This window comes from Cyclopterus lumpus, chromosome 3, assembly GCF_009769545.1.
Source record: "Cyclopterus lumpus isolate fCycLum1 chromosome 3, fCycLum1.pri, whole genome shotgun sequence".
NCBI classification, from domain to species: Eukaryota; Metazoa; Chordata; class Actinopteri; order Perciformes; family Cyclopteridae; genus Cyclopterus; species Cyclopterus lumpus.
Genome location: NC_046968.1, coordinates 6,632,084 through 6,647,810, shown reverse-complemented (window position 1 = coordinate 6,647,810; position 15,727 = coordinate 6,632,084). Strand labels below are relative to the sequence as shown.

Genomic DNA, 15,727 nt, shown 5'->3' with positions numbered 1-15,727 from the left:
ACTGGCATGTCATAGCATCATGTAATGTGTCGGATGATATCAGACTATTTATTTGTATATTTAGTACCTGTTGGCTTGTTTGTTGAGACCCTGCTCAGCCTCCATTCTCGTTATGTCCGCAGTCAGGTTGGCCTTGTCCAGAGCCAGACTCCTATTCTCCTCTTGCAGGCTGGACAATCTGAGAAGTAACTCGTCCATCTCACTTTTATTCTGACTCTCCTGCTGCTCCAATTGTCTGCGAGCCAAGAGCAGATTGCACGGCACATTATAACAAAACATCTGGGCCTTGCTGAACACCTTTCAACAAAGAATATTGTACACTATAAATTGTACAAACCTACATAGATTTTTACGACTAACTTTCCCACCTCTATCAAACATGACCAATGTACCAACAGCGAGGACTCCGTACGACATTTGTCACGCCCCTGTGCCACTGTCTACTGCAATTAGCAGTGCAATGCTTCAGGCGCTACTCTTGTTTGTTTGTCTTGTCTTATTCTTGTTTTGTCTTCGACAAATCTATTTTAAACTGAATAAATAAGAAACTGAACTAACTGAATGTGCCATGTGGACAATATCAAGGACGCTGTAGACCCTTTTTCTATATACAGCAAGCGAGAGAGTTTGTCACAATGCCTCAATGTGTGTCACTAATAAAAACTACTGAGAGTTCATTCATTGTCTTGTTCTTACCACGCAACACAAAGTTAAGAAGCAGAACCTTTTCTAATACCAACTGAATAACCTTTTAGAGAAATACATGTTTAAATGTTTCAAATGAGACATTGTAGGCGTACCGTCTGAGTTTCCCAGCTATGTTGCAGTGTTCGTCCCAGGTGACGGCATCCTTGAGACGGGCCTGCAGCACTTGGACCTCCCTTCCTTTTTTCTGCAACTCTCTCCTGCTCTCTTCCTGGTCCTCCTGCAAACGCTGGTTTTCCGCCTCTGACAACATCAGCTTCTTAGACACCTTGGACACTACAACGCGAGGGAAGGGAAGCAGAGTTCTGCTTGTTTACGCGGAACACTGTTTACATTAACCCTGTGCTGGACAGCCTCCGTTTCAACTTAAAAAACACTAAATCAGCGGTTCTTGTTTCCATTTCAAGCTGCTGTGTCACATTCTAATGTATAAAGTAACTGTTAACAGCATGAAATACAGCAGAATTGTAACTGAAATCGGATCGGAACTTCTTCCAAAATCTTCTTGTTATTATCTTTTATCCTTATTGTTATAGTGTTGAAAAACACACACACACAATCTGCTGTGGGCTACAGATCTGTGGTGCTGCGTGTTCGCGCTGTGCCACTCTGCCCATTCCAGCTGCTGCGCTCTGAGATACCGACAAAGTCGCTACGGATGTACGGCTTTGAGGTTGTCTTTGTACCTTCAGAATGGTGTCTGCTGTGGCTGGCCTTGGCCTTAACGTGCTGAGCCTCGAGCTGATCCATCAGAACCTGGTTCTCCTGCAATACCAGCAGGGCCTGTTGTTGTAGCTGATGACTTACGGGGGGGCAGGGGGGTGGAGAGGAGAGAGAGAAATATTATGTCTAAAGCAAAACGCTGCTGTAATATGGCAGCATGAAGAATCACAAGCTTGCCTTATATAGGTACTGAATAGGTTGTAGCTTTTTTTGAAATATAAATGCCTTTTATTTTAAAAGCCAAAGTCTGAATGTACATGTGGGCGACTGTGGGTCAGTTAGCAGGAGGTCCGTCTTTCAACCAGAGGGTCGATGGTTCGATCCCCGCCTAGCCCTTGTCGATGTGTCCTTGAGCAAGACACTTAACCACAAATTGCTCCCCGTAGCTGTGTCTACGGTGTAGTAAGTAAGTCTCTTGGATAAAAGCGTCAGCTAAATGAAATGTTATGTAACACTACACTACACACTCAACACTAGGCATCACAAGTTAATTGAATGTTTTTGTGGAAAAACCACAACAGACACACATGAATATTCCAAGCAGAGAATCGTCTCACATGGTAGGACGCCGCAAAAGGACACAACATGTATTGTACTCTAGTCTACAGTAAGAAAAGTATTTAAACGTTGATATCAAGTTGATACACAATTTAAAACGGGTTCAAATGCCTCCATCGGACTATATCTGACATGTCAGAGCGATTCACAATGAATAGACACGGTAAGTATAGGAGTCAGCATTCAGTACAAGCCGGAGTGGTGACAAAAGACACAGCAGTGATGGGGAAGATATAGGAGCACAGCAGAAGAGATAAAGGCTTTACTACTTTTATGTCATTCGTTCACACTATATAAGCCCAGAGACGGGCAAGCAGGGGTGCAGAAGAGAATAAAAGGAGGCATTTAATGTTCACTACATCAGGGGAATGAATGGTGACGGCCAAGGAAGTGCTGATGGTGCCGAACAAATACACATGCACAGAGAGAATATTTATTCTTACCAGTTCTTCTGGCTGACCCCTTCGGTCTTTGCAATTTCACCATGGAGTCTCTCATTTTCTTTGATTATAGCCTCTACATGAACACGCAACTTCTTCACCTCCTCCTGTGGCAAGCAGACAAAGACACGTGTGAATCTCTGATTTCAAGGACAGCCAAACAAAACCCCCCAAAAAGGAAATCCTCTACTGTGCTACCAACCCTCTGCTAAGGATCAATGGTCTTCCTTCCAAGACAAGAGCCTTGATAGCAACTAGCTGGGTGCACCAGTTCTCTAGGGGCCTGTGCCATGAAGCGAGATAAGTGAGTTAGCCAGCTATCTTTTAGATTAGATTAGAAAGCTTTAATAATCCCCAGAGGGGAAACTCATTTGCCACCAAATCATCTCATATGGACAACAATAGACATAGTTTCCACAGGGCACAACCGACGGAAAAACCATTCCAGCGAATAAATAACACCATAAAACGCCATTTGAGACATGAAAACATCAGAAAGGTGCTAGATCTAAAAAACCGCATCTAAATGTTATAAAACGGATAGCTGCTGGAACAAAAGACCTTCTGAGTCGTTCAGTGGAGCTACTGAATGAGCCTCTGAGCACATTAAAAACACACGATCGGTTTTTGTTTGGCCTTGTTCTCTTTTCTACAGTCGAGATCAAAGTCTGGGGTGAGGCCGAGCGAGCCTTTCTGATCATCTTATTGATCCTGTGTTAATAATCCGCAGTAATGCAGTCTACCCCCCCAGCAAAGAACAGGATAGAAGATTCCCTGATTGTATTAGAACATGAAGAAGCTTTGTGCTGATATCGAATGATCTCAGCTTCCTCTCAAAGGAGTCCAAGTCTTGACTGAGACTTTGTAAATGCAGTATCAGTGTTCTTTTTAAATAGATATTTATTATATATTATATTTATTTATTTAAATATTTACATGACTTGACACATCTGCTGAGATCACTGGGGAGAGCTCCTCTCTGAACTTAACTAGCATAGTCTTCCAGTACAATAAGCAGGCTCACTTCTAACAGGGGTAGTTGGCAATGGAAACCTAGAGCTAAGCTAAACTGTTCTGGAGCAGGTCAACTCCAGCAGATCAGATCAAAACATCTCAACAGCCCCTTATACTGAACAATCAGCTCACTGGAAAAAACGCAGTCATCATTCCAACAGGATCATCATTTATTTTTGATTAATAATTGAAAATATAACCTACAACCTCTGTTGTCTTTTACTATGAAAATATTCCACGCACCGTTAAACAGCTTTGCTGGTGATACATGTGACATTCAGTCAGATAAATCTGTGTGTTGCAGGTTTTGATCACATGCATTACATATATCAAAAGGCAGCACATTCAGCGTTTGCTGCTTATGTTTCTGATAACACAAAACATTCTCCTAAATGGTCAGAGGACAGATGATAATAGTGGATAATAATAAGAAACACACACACACACACATACAGTTTCTCACACACACACTTTACCTCAGTGGTTTGCCGAAGTGCATCATTCTCGTTCATCCTGTCTTCATAGGCCAGCACCAAAGGAGATAAATACTTCATGTCAAGCTTAAAAAAATAAATAAAAAAGGACAGAGAGAAATTATCCAAATTGGCCACAACATCAAAACATTGTCTCTATTCACATATGCGGCTTATCGAAGGAAGGAAAATCCTTTTCCAGCCCACCAGCCACAGCGGTTGGTAAATCTGAACCACACAAGGTGCAGATGGGCTTTATTTTCTTGATCTCTCCAGCAGGAGTCCAGTCACTGTGAACACATTGTGAACAACATGGCTGCATGCGTTGGTCATTTGAGTGGTAATGCACACTCTTCTCCTTCTGCAACTTTTTACTGAAGCTGAGCTTCCAAACTATCAGACCCGTTATGTGCCACCAGACTGAGTATGTATGATTACACATGTTAAACCTGCATCAATCTGCTGAATAAAAAAACTTGCCTATTAAACTAGCAGGCAATCTTAAACAGATTGATTTGTTAATGTTGACTATTAAGCAGCCATACGGTTAGAATTCTGCCCTGCCATATTAAAGTAATTTACTTCACAGCTATATAAAGATACTGACCAGCCAGGGAGGAGGCGACCCTGTCTTTGGTAAGCCGCTGATTCTTGAACTCTGGATGAAACACAATAAGAAAGTTAGTCATCATACAAGTGGAGCTATGGTTGATATGGCAGCTTTAAATGGTGTCCTTCCCACAAAGTAAATAGAAAAATGTTGAAATGGTGAGAGGATTAAAGTCTGCTGCTTCTTGTGGACAGGTGCTTGGGGAAATTCATAGGGAAGCTCCACCCCAGCTCATTCACTTTGCTCGGCTTCTGCCAATCGGCTTGTAGCTCCGTCACTTCGAGCTAAACACTCTACGAAGTCACGACTGTTTGCTGTCCTGGCTCCTCATTGGTGGAACGAGCTCCCCATTGACATCAGGACAGCAGAAAGTCTCTACACCTTCCGTCGCAAACTAAAAACACATCTTTTTCGACTCTACCTTGAATAGGGAAGGTAGCACTTCAGTAGCACTTAAATGTCCCTTACTGATAGCACTTTGTAGTTTAACTTTAGTGAAGAAATTGTACTCGCTTGATTCTTGTTGTTCTGAGTTTGGACTCATGGTTTAATGCACTTATTGTAAGTCGCTTTGGATAAAAGCGTCAGCTAAATGACATGTAATGTAATGCAAGCCAACATTTTCTAAATCGCAAAGAACATTATCGTTTATAACTACAGAACAAATGGGAAATCAAAAGTAAACGGCAATGTTAATGTGGTGTATGGAAGCAGACAAAAATTCTAGCTTGCCCAATTTAACAAATCCAGATTCATCTTATCTCTTATTGTCATTCTCGGGATGAAACTACTTCCTAATCTTTTCCTTTATCTCTTGCTTTCACCAGCCGTCAGTATTGAGGGCGAGCAGAGACATCCAGCAACAGCAGAAGCAAACTGGTAGTGATGAGAGCAGAGATCTCTTGGTGTGAAGACATAGCATGAGGTGGCCATGATTAAAGCCACAGGCCAGCTTTCTTCTGCAGTGTAAAACACACAATAAACCAGAATGGACACACAGCCACAGACAGGGACAAGTGACTCCTTTAGTGCAACACATCTGATAGAAGGACAGACAAAAGAAAAGCCAGATTTAGCTCATCGGGGATTCGGATCAAAGGCAGATTTCTATCTTGAAGGCTTGCTGTGAAAATAAAGTGATGTACTTTGTCATAGATTTGGTATAAAAATGCTGATTGAAGTAGACTGAGGGGAGATGATTGCATTACAGAACACATGTTCTCCTATCGGTGAAGAGCGTAGAGGACTCCACTAGAACAGATACTCCTGTTGTCGTTTAATTCTGGCAACATGAGCCAGAATGGTAGGGGCTGATTGATACCAGAAAGGGCCCTGGTGTCATGAGGAACCGTTCTACAGGTGCGCTTTTTAAGGCTGCCTCCATTAGCCTTCTACAAGAAGTCTCTCATGCAAGGCGTGAGCTCATAACAGGGCCTACAATCAGGTTGCAGGAGGTCTCGTTCATAAATTGTCAATTTGGGAAACCGAGATGAGGTGCGACGCAGAAGGTGTTACCTCCTGTTTGGACAGCGGTCTGAAGGAGGTTTGGTAGCGGCTCAGCTCCACATTCAGACGGTGGACTGTCAATTTGAGGGCGTCATTTTCATCCACCAGCTCCTGAGCGTGTTGCCTCAGATTCAGTAGCTCCGCCTGGCTGCCTGTAAGCACAGCTGATCCGGTTATACATATTTTCGAGACGTGCTCTTATTCAGAATGCTGCGAGAACTGAAAAGAATACACTCGATTGATTCAGGAATTAAAAATTATATTTATCGCAAACAAGAAAAGTCGAGGGCTTAGTGGCCTAACTATACATACAATACCCCTAGTTTGCTGTTCTAGTTTCAGAAAGAAGGGAACAGCGAGGGCTGGTGTTATCTAAGACAACTTTAGTGATGGCTTTGGTCTTTCTTCAGCATGACTTTGTCTCTCCATGGGGTCTGCTGACTGACCCTGAACCCTTCACCCTCGGGGTATAGTAAAGAGAACATAATGAAAGCTTCAGTGAATAGTACTTTTCCATGCTGCATCTTTCTGCCCACCGGGAGGTCGGAGTCTCTAAGCACCAAGCCAACCTGCTACCCATTTAAACCGCCACTTTTCCATCCTTCTCTAAACTCTTCATGATTTTCCTTTTCGTGTTTCATTACTCCGACGCCTTCTACTTCTACTCATAATGCTGAGGAGTTGCTGTGGAGCTCAAGGGTCAGATCCACATCTACTCACAGCCGTATCTCCAGCTCCCTCCTCCCTGGTGCGACTCGCCGCTTCACTCCCTCTCCCTTTCCTCCCCTCCCCCTTCTATTGATTATTTTTCTCCCTCACGTCATTCCCTTCTGTCCGTCTCCTTGTGCGTCGCCAGCGGCTCGTCCAATCTACCTGCAGATGACCTCGGGTTGGAGGAGGCTTGGCTGTGACTGATCTCCTGCTCCAGCCGTTGCAGCCGCTCCTCCAGTAGCTTTTGTTCATCTACCATCCTCGTGTCCTCCACTGGCAAAGCCCACGCTACCTCCCTCTGCACCTCATTGCATGCCTTGCTGAGCTTTGGAGACGGCTGGGTGGGAGGTTTCAGGTTTTTGGCTTGGCTGGGTGGTTCGGTGGTTAGGATGGGTAGCTCGGCTGTAATAGGGAGGGTCAATACTTTGACTCAAAGTACACAAACATTGTCTCAATGGAATAAAACGTGAAAATCTAATGTATTCCTAAAAGATGATGTCATTATGGGAATGTGTGTATTAAGCAGAGCTTTTTTTGAACCTTTTATGTTAAAGTAATCTGACAGTTAAAACTAACTGTATAAAAATACAACATAAACATTCGTAATAACCTAACCAACAGAGGGCATATTCCCGTCAGACAGCACTTTTCAGTTGTCACATGACAGACAATAATAATTGTCAAAATGACAAGAAGACCCACAGCAGGCTTCTTTGGGACTTACACCCACACGGCACATCTCCCCGACTTCCAGGGCTCTTCCTGACAGAGGCTTTCTTCTTGGTAGAATCTACACAATGGACACCGGTTTCCTCAGGAAGATCTGAGAGATAAGAGAACAATCAGTAACCATACAAAAAGGCAGTGCCAATAGGACGAGTGCTGGATTAAAGAAATATCTCGTAAATGCATTTTAGGGACACGTAAAACATTTTTCGAACGGGGAAAGCGTGAGGCCAGCTTTGGTAACAACAACTATATAATGATTTTAATGATGTGAGGTACATTATGTCTGCTGTGAAACGACATAGAGTTGTATCTTTGTCGTCCTCTCAAGCCTGAGGAGGATCCGTATGAAGAATAGCCGAGTCACCATTTATTTTCGTTTCCTTTGTATGGGAGAAAATTCTGAAATCCAATTGCACATCTCTTTATATATCATCCATTACATTGATTTCGCAGCATGTTGTTTGAATGATTTTTATGGATCATTTGCTACTTTTTAAGAGTTTTTTTCTGGTCTGTAAGCAATTTATAATTATAAACATTCCAACTACTGATACATATTGCTGTCTACCCACCACAATATTGTCTGTTGAAGGTATTCATCGTCACCACCATCTTTTCACACCAGTGGTTACAACCAGCAGGAGTACCAACTGATGTGCTTTTAATGTGACCGCAATGTGTAAACCGATTTAGAAAAGTCATACCCTGTCAGAGGCAGTATGTTTGCCCGTGACTATTTCCTACAATCTCTGGATCTACAAACATAAATAAAATCTCAAAGTCTGACCAGTAAATACACCAAAATCAATGTATGTCCAATGCATCAAAAAAGCTTGAGTAATTTGTTATTGCTTCCAAAAAGACTCATTGAATATCTACCATGTGTAGATATTGACGTCTGAAGTTGTTTTATTGGGCTGTAAGGTCACGGCTCGGGTAAATGTACAATGGATAGCCTCATTAAACTTTACACAGCATTTGGTCTTATTATAGGTTGGGTTATTTTGCCACTACTGACAGATTATGAGTAATTACCTGGAGAAGGTGCTCTTCTGCTAGACATCTGAATGAGCTGTGATGTACTGGGCTGAAAGACAGACAGGCCAAACCAACAGACAGGCAGTCAGAGACGGATAATGAGAAATTCTTTTCAAAGAGATTTCCAAAGCCCCGCTGCCCGGAGCCCTTTTGTGAAGAGACCACTATGCCCATCATGGCCATTGTCGAAATGTGGAAAATAAAATCTTGTTGGTGCGTTTGCAGCATTGCTCTGAATCCCCAGAGACACATTAAGGCCATGTGAAGGGAGAAAAGAAAAGAAAGAATGAAATACAAGAACGTGGCAGACTGAACAGTGTAATCCACTATTGGTTCAAGGCATAATGCTCAAATGATTAGAAAATAAACTATATTCATACGCTAAGCTGGCTGTTGATTAAGTACATCTGATGCGGTTTAATTCAACAGTCTTGCAATAACAAAGCTACCTTCGTAAAAGGTTCTGATTCGACTGTGTGGGCACAGTGGAGCACTGCATGCTTTGAACAGAGGTGTGTTTCTGTTATTCTGTTACCCTCGTTAATATAAATGGAATGGACAAAATGTTTTCAGCTCACTTACTGGAGAAAAAAGCAGCAGGCAGCTAGACTCTGAGAGCCTGAACAGGCAACTAACACGGGGAAACAGAGCCCAGTGGGGCCATTAGAAGTTAGCAACCCAATGGAGCGATATATAGGATAATAACATGAATAGAATAGAAAAATATGCTGTGAGATAAGACTCTTGGGATATATCCATTTCACAGGTAAAATGGATAGACACAGAGCATGGAGTTGGCTTAACTCTGAGTAGGTAAAGAGAGACATTACAGGTGCGTGGCACGGTACCCACTTCTAATACCCTGTTGTAAGGGACAACCATGAATCACAATTACAAAGTCAGTTTTCGACGCAGGTTGCAGGGTTAGAGGAATACCAATTTGTCGCCACCTGAACCGTCAGAGGCAAACGATGCAGAATGATCTCATGGGGCAAAGGGGGAAGTCTCAGCAAATAAATACAACATAAAAACAGGGTAGGAACCCTGCAATGGCACAGCCAAAAGAGCTTGACAGAGGAACAGTGATTCAGGGACACTGAAAGGATATCTCAACACTCTCTGCGAGTCCTAGAAATGACTACCGAGCAGAATCCGCCAGTAAACTTTACAAATCGTCTCTTGAGTGTAAGACTCAATGGATCACGTTACCTTTATTCTGTGTGAAAATGTGCCTCCTAGTGGATCACACTGGTATCACGATACGCACAAAGCTTCAGAGAAGTCACAAACTGAAGTATGTATTAAAGTATTTCAGAAAGGATAATTATCTTCCCTCAACACAACATTTAAAAAGCAGATATTCTGACACTGGTGTTACTGATAACATTAACAATGTCTCAGTAGGACATCCCAATGTACACACGGGACCCTAAATGGCTTCACCTGAATGTAATACAAGTCATTATTAATCACAATCTGAGACTGTGCCTTACCATACCCACACTGCCAAACTATTTAGTATGGCAGAACAACATTTAGTATGTCCCAATATACAGAATGCCAAAAATGCCAGGATGTACTGCATCCGGTCACATTTTGCAGTATGCAATCCAGCATGCTTTTCTGGCCATTCTGACCCACAATCCACTGTACATATATCTGCAGATATATGTACAAAATGGTCATGGTGCAATGTTATGAGGAAGTAGTATGTCCCAATTAAATGCATACTGCATGCAACAGTACGTACTTTGTAAAGACAGCTGCCGTATATACTAAAAGTAAAAATTAAAAATATGCGATTGGGAAAGAAGCTTGACATAAAACTGATCTACAGGCCCCCGTATTTGGTCCCATTCTATGTAGCCTGTCACAACCATTCCAGTGAGCCAGCATGCACAACACCAGACACACATAAATGGAACTTATTATAAATTATAAATGTTATTTGTTACACCTGTGTGTTTATCCTGCAATGAAATGTGAAATTGGCTGATGGTGGGTCTAGTGCTCTGCTGGACACCATGCAACTCCAGCTGGAGGTTCACTCATTTGCTAAAACAATCTTAAACAGCAGTTATTTATGGTGAGAAAAAATGTTTTCCTTTGTCTTTTTTTCAAATTGGAAATAGTCAGAAACTCGCTTATACATAACAATGAGATCATACTGTAGAGTCTCACCTTCGGTTTTAGTGGCACAGAATAGATAGGTTCTGTGATCGAACAATTCACCTCTCTGTCAAGAGTTTGGTAAACATGTTCCTCCCTGTCCTCTTCACTCTCCACCTCCTCTTCCTTGTCTTCCAACTCCTCCTCTGAGTGGTCAGGGGAGGACAGGCGTGGTCGGCTGTCCAAATCTTCTGACCATCTGTCCCTGAGGAAGGTAATAAAGCAATATAGTGATAACCAAAACGGCTAAATTAAATTCCGTTATCATTCATTCCATTATTTATAACTATGCGTATCCTACTGTGATGTCTAAAAATGTATTCTATGAGAAAGCCTACTTGTAAAATTGCACACACAAAAAAGAAAGAATTAGAATATAATTTGAAGTCTCAGTAAAAGCATAGATGGCTTCTTGAGATAGACATTACTATCCGTATTCCAAAATCTCTCTTTCATTTTTAAAGGTCACATTACACATTTTACAGACATCTCTTTTGCTCAATTTCTATCAAATGTACTATTTGAGGAAGCTCAAACAATACATGTACTTCTACTCCTTAAAGTAGGCCCCTTTGTTCTACTGTGACCCTGTTTTTCTACTGTGACACGCTAGATAAATACAGCCCCAGGTACGGTTGGAATAATTTGTCACAAAGCTTGTGATAATACTGACGCATTTGCCAGAGGATGTTTTTACCTTTTGAAAAGTTCTGTGTTGATGTTTGGCTCAGATATGAAGAACTCTGATTGGCCACTTTCAGAGAAAGACCTCGGCCGGATGGGAGGGATGGCCCATGTCTGTCCAGTGAGCGACGAAGACCAGATGGCTGCTGCCAAGGCCGATCTCGAGATGGAAATACGTAATTCATATGAGATTGGACAGACACTTTGTGTAATATACGCATAAGAAATGCTGCTAATCGCATCAAAATGTCAATACTTTATTATTTCTTAATGTTGATATTGATGTGATACATTGTTAGGTAAATGTATGATGAAGCTTAGTAATGAATACATTGGTCATGGTAACAGTCCAAGCTCTTACAGGATGAGACCAGAATACATCTCTTCTACAAACATTTCAATAATAGTTCAATGTTTGAGGACAGCATGAAGTTACACATAGGCTGGTGATACATGAGAGTACATTTTTGAGAAATAAGATTGACACCGATGCATCTTAGAGAAGTTAATAAAGTAAGAGTTGCATTTATTGTTTCAGAGTTACGTCTCAAAGTACGGAAAAGGATCTGTGATGAATCCCTGGCTAGTTCCCAGGACAGGAATACAGGGAGGAGGAGGAGAAGAAGGAAACACAATGAAAGGATGGTGGAGGTGATGGAGGTTGTTAGGTACCTGGGTCTCTCAGGTGAGGGGTTTGGGCTGCGAGGGGGCGGGGTACGAGGCACAGCAGGCTTGGGGGCAATGGAGGCAGCAGGGATCAAACCATGAGCTATATGCTTCTAAACGACACGCACAGAGGAGGGTTAGAGAGAGGGTTAGCGTCACATGGACACACAGTAACACGCACACGATGTGGGCCAATGGTGAAGGAGCGTGTGAGTTCGTCACGTTACATTCAATCATTGTTTTCACATCCACACGGACGAAAAACTAAAGAGGCTGAAGTCACACAGGTGGAAGGGTGGGAAAGGATGATTACAGAATATACAACGTGACCACTTGATAAACGAGACACCACTGAAGTATTCAAACAGCCTGTTGTTATAGTGTGTCCAGTATTCAGCCGTCAACTACACAATAGTTGTCTTTCTAAATAACAGAAGGGAGAATAAAGCACTCATTGTACTCGCCGTTTTAATTGTTGGTCAACAATATGACGTATTAACGTGACAACCCCGGTGTTGTCAAACACTAGCTTAAACATGTCTGAATTATCTCACGTAAGCCTAACTTTTGCTTTAAATAACCGAAGTTATCTAGCAGTTAGTTAAACTATTTAGGTGAAGTAAACGCTAGGTTGGTGTTAGCTCAATTAAGCACACAAAACAGTCATTTAAACGAGCTTAGACGTTTAGCTAGAAATGAAACACGGTGAACGTAGTTGATAAAAGAAGCGAAACTTACAAAGTCGTTGTCTTTCTCCCTCCTGAAGTTGAATTTTAACATAGTGGAAATAAGTGACGACTTTGTATTCAATAACGTTAGCCGGAAGTTTTGCTTTAACGTCAGTTTAGGCGAACTTGTGTGCCGACCATACTTTAAGTCGAATAACCGGAGAAAGGGCTTCGTGTCGTTGCCATTGTGTTTCAAATTATCTGTCCTATTTCGCCCTCAAACAATAAAGGGAGAAAAGAAAAAAAAAAGGCAAGCTAGCAGCGTTCAACAGGCTGGCTGTTTGCAAAAGATTTATCGTATCTAGACGCTTCACCGTAAGACAGCACCTTCCTACAAAAGCAGCGCTGATTGGTTAAACGTGAGGAGCGGAGCCAATCAGCGATGAAAACGATTCACCTAGCAACAACGTCCTTACCGACCAGCGGCCATGCCGACAGGGGGCGATGTCGCGCCATTAAAAACTAAATATGTCTTTCTATGTCGATAAAGCAACAATATAATGTATCATAAATACAATATACAGCATACTTTAATGAATGTGTCCAGTACAATGTAATAAATACCCTTTTAAAGCATACCTCACATGACACTCATTCAAGTTTGTCTTCCATCCAGTTCACTTTGTGAGTTCAATAAAGCTCCAAAAACGTTGCAGCCACACTAAAAAAAATGATTCAAACTTTAAACAAATATCCCCACATTTATCTCCACTGATTGATAGAATTAAGGTTGTCCAAGCATGAACAGATAGGGGAAAGACATGTTGTCATAATATCCTGGTGAAGAAGGCCGGCTCCATCATTGGCTGCAAACAGGACTATCCTGAGCAGGTGGTGTAGAGGAGGACACTGAAGAAATGATTGTCCATATTGGAGAACCCGGACCACCCTCTCCACCACCTACTGCAGGGACAGCGTTCTCCAACAGACTGATACAGGAGAACATTCCTGATACAGGAGAACATTCCTGCCAAATGCTATTAGACTTTATAATAAATCACCTCTGGCCAGATCCTCCTCAAATGTAATCAACATCAATAAACCTCACACCACTTTCATTTTATATACTTTATACACACTAATATACACTGTATATACTTTTTAAATATATTTTATTAATTTATTTAATTTTCTTAAATGAAATATGTCTTGCTCTGCTAATGTATTGTATTGTATATCTTGTAACCTTGTTTGCTGCTGCTACAAACAAATTCCCCCCTGGGGATGAATAAAGTATCTATCTATCCATCTCTCCATCTTTTCTACCCACCCACTGTGTAGGATGATTGTAATAATATACCTTGTAAAAAACATATAATCTGCTGAAATTTAGTTTTATCAATTCAATTCAATTCAATTTCAATTCAATTCAAGTGCTGAACTTTGCCCTTAAGAACAGTGGAAGTGTAAATCCTATAACCAAAAGTCAACAGATTTGATTCCAGCAGGAGATAGTTTGACTTTAGGGGGAACTCATTTTCAAAGTTCAAAGCTTTGAGAATAAACGATAAAGCTCTGTCTGTTATGCCTAAATGCCCAACCACACACAAAACACACAGATAAGTGCCAAGCTATTGCCCAAAGATCATGACTCGTATGGGTGATTAGCGACCGGATGGGATAAATCACATGGTGTTTTTCTTGTTTCCATGCAGGCAGATTAGGATGTCATGTGACCCCAGGCCAGACTCCCATCGGTTACAAACCCATGAGTGTTGATTTAGTGTGTGTTGGCACAGCGAGGGCTGTGTTCAAACTTCATTCCAGTCATTCTTAACCTGCTGGGTAGCTTCAATCACTGAGATACACAGAACCACAAATATATGAACATATATTAAATAAAAAAATCCAGGAAATTAGTTTTGTCCCCTTCTTTTATTGAGATTTGAGTTTATACATATGACACAAAGACTTATAGACAAATCGTTCACACCACAGTTGCTATGCAGTACAAAGTTCAGGGAGAGAAGCAAAGGCAACCTGAAACCTTTAGAAGAACAGGTACCATGACCCTCAGCATAGACCAAGGCATTTAGGATCAGTATGCACGTGAAATCCTCTGAAAGCATTTATGAATATCAATCAATTACGGCACTTTGTTAAGCATAAATGGCACTTAAGACACCAGGTAAACGGAGACAGTAGAGGGTTACATCTCGTCAGTGTTACGGTTTAAAAACATTTACATTTTAAAATATATCTTTCCATCGACAAAATGTACCAGTATATATATATATATATATATATATATATATATATATATATATATATATATATATTTCACCAAAAGGATTAAGCAAGGCTAGTAAAATACATTCCTCCAAGAAACCAACCAAGAAGTCCAACGTGCAAAAATTCACAACTTGACCATTCACAAACTCATTCTGAAACCTACAACGTACAGGTATATATATATATATAAAATATTTTTTTGTGTATTTTTTTTATTACATAAATAATTTGATTATCAAATGTGCATAATAATCTACTTTGTAGATAAAGAGATAGCCCAACACTGCAAAGTGTCAGTAAAATGTGGGATGTGACTCAAAGAGCAGAAACCTGACTGTGGGCTTTGATCAAAGTCACTGTTGGGTGACCGGCCGTCCAGGTACGATGCAGGAAGCCATCGGCCTTCCCACATTCTTCCCTTCTGGAGACAAAATAACCTTTTAACTACATCAAGATTCACATTAACACAGAGACACGCAGCTCACGGTCTTCTTACAAATGGACAAACTGCCAGACGGCGGCAGCACTGATCAAAGAGGGCCAGAACCGGGTACGATGAGTCGGGATGGCGAGTGGGACATCCTGGCACATTCCAGATGTGGAGGCATTTTGTGGAGGCACATCTAAAATACCTATGATTCCATTTACATTGTGTCCCAGACATGGCACTTAGCAGAAGCAATAATCCTCAAAGGCTGTCTCGCAAATGAAGTGACAATAATACAAGGTATTTGTGTGATT

The 15,727-nt window shown here is 41.4% G+C and overlaps 1 protein-coding gene across 1 annotated transcript in view; it reads right to left on the bottom strand.

Moving 5' to 3' along the window:
* The window catches only part of cep89 (centrosomal protein 89), a 53,560-nt gene extending 40,489 nt beyond the window's left edge, over positions 1 to 13,071 (bottom strand). Inside the window, exons 1-14 of the mRNA XM_034529569.1 lie at positions 12,765 to 13,071; positions 12,033 to 12,139; positions 11,374 to 11,520; positions 10,689 to 10,881; positions 8,505 to 8,556; positions 7,465 to 7,563; positions 6,903 to 7,142; positions 6,039 to 6,181; positions 4,521 to 4,571; positions 3,917 to 4,000; positions 2,430 to 2,533; positions 1,392 to 1,507; positions 801 to 981; positions 68 to 235 (exon numbers count right to left, since the gene is read on the bottom strand). Of these exons, the coding sequence (XP_034385460.1) occupies positions 68 to 235; positions 801 to 981; positions 1,392 to 1,507; positions 2,430 to 2,533; positions 3,917 to 4,000; positions 4,521 to 4,571; positions 6,039 to 6,181; positions 6,903 to 7,142; positions 7,465 to 7,563; positions 8,505 to 8,556; positions 10,689 to 10,881; positions 11,374 to 11,520; positions 12,033 to 12,139; positions 12,765 to 12,806 (1,727 nt within the window). The 5' untranslated portion in view covers positions 12,807 to 13,071. The remainder of the gene's footprint in view (positions 1 to 67; positions 236 to 800; positions 982 to 1,391; positions 1,508 to 2,429; positions 2,534 to 3,916; positions 4,001 to 4,520; positions 4,572 to 6,038; positions 6,182 to 6,902; positions 7,143 to 7,464; positions 7,564 to 8,504; positions 8,557 to 10,688; positions 10,882 to 11,373; positions 11,521 to 12,032; positions 12,140 to 12,764) is intronic.
* Positions 13,072 to 15,727: the final 2,656 nt, after the last annotated feature.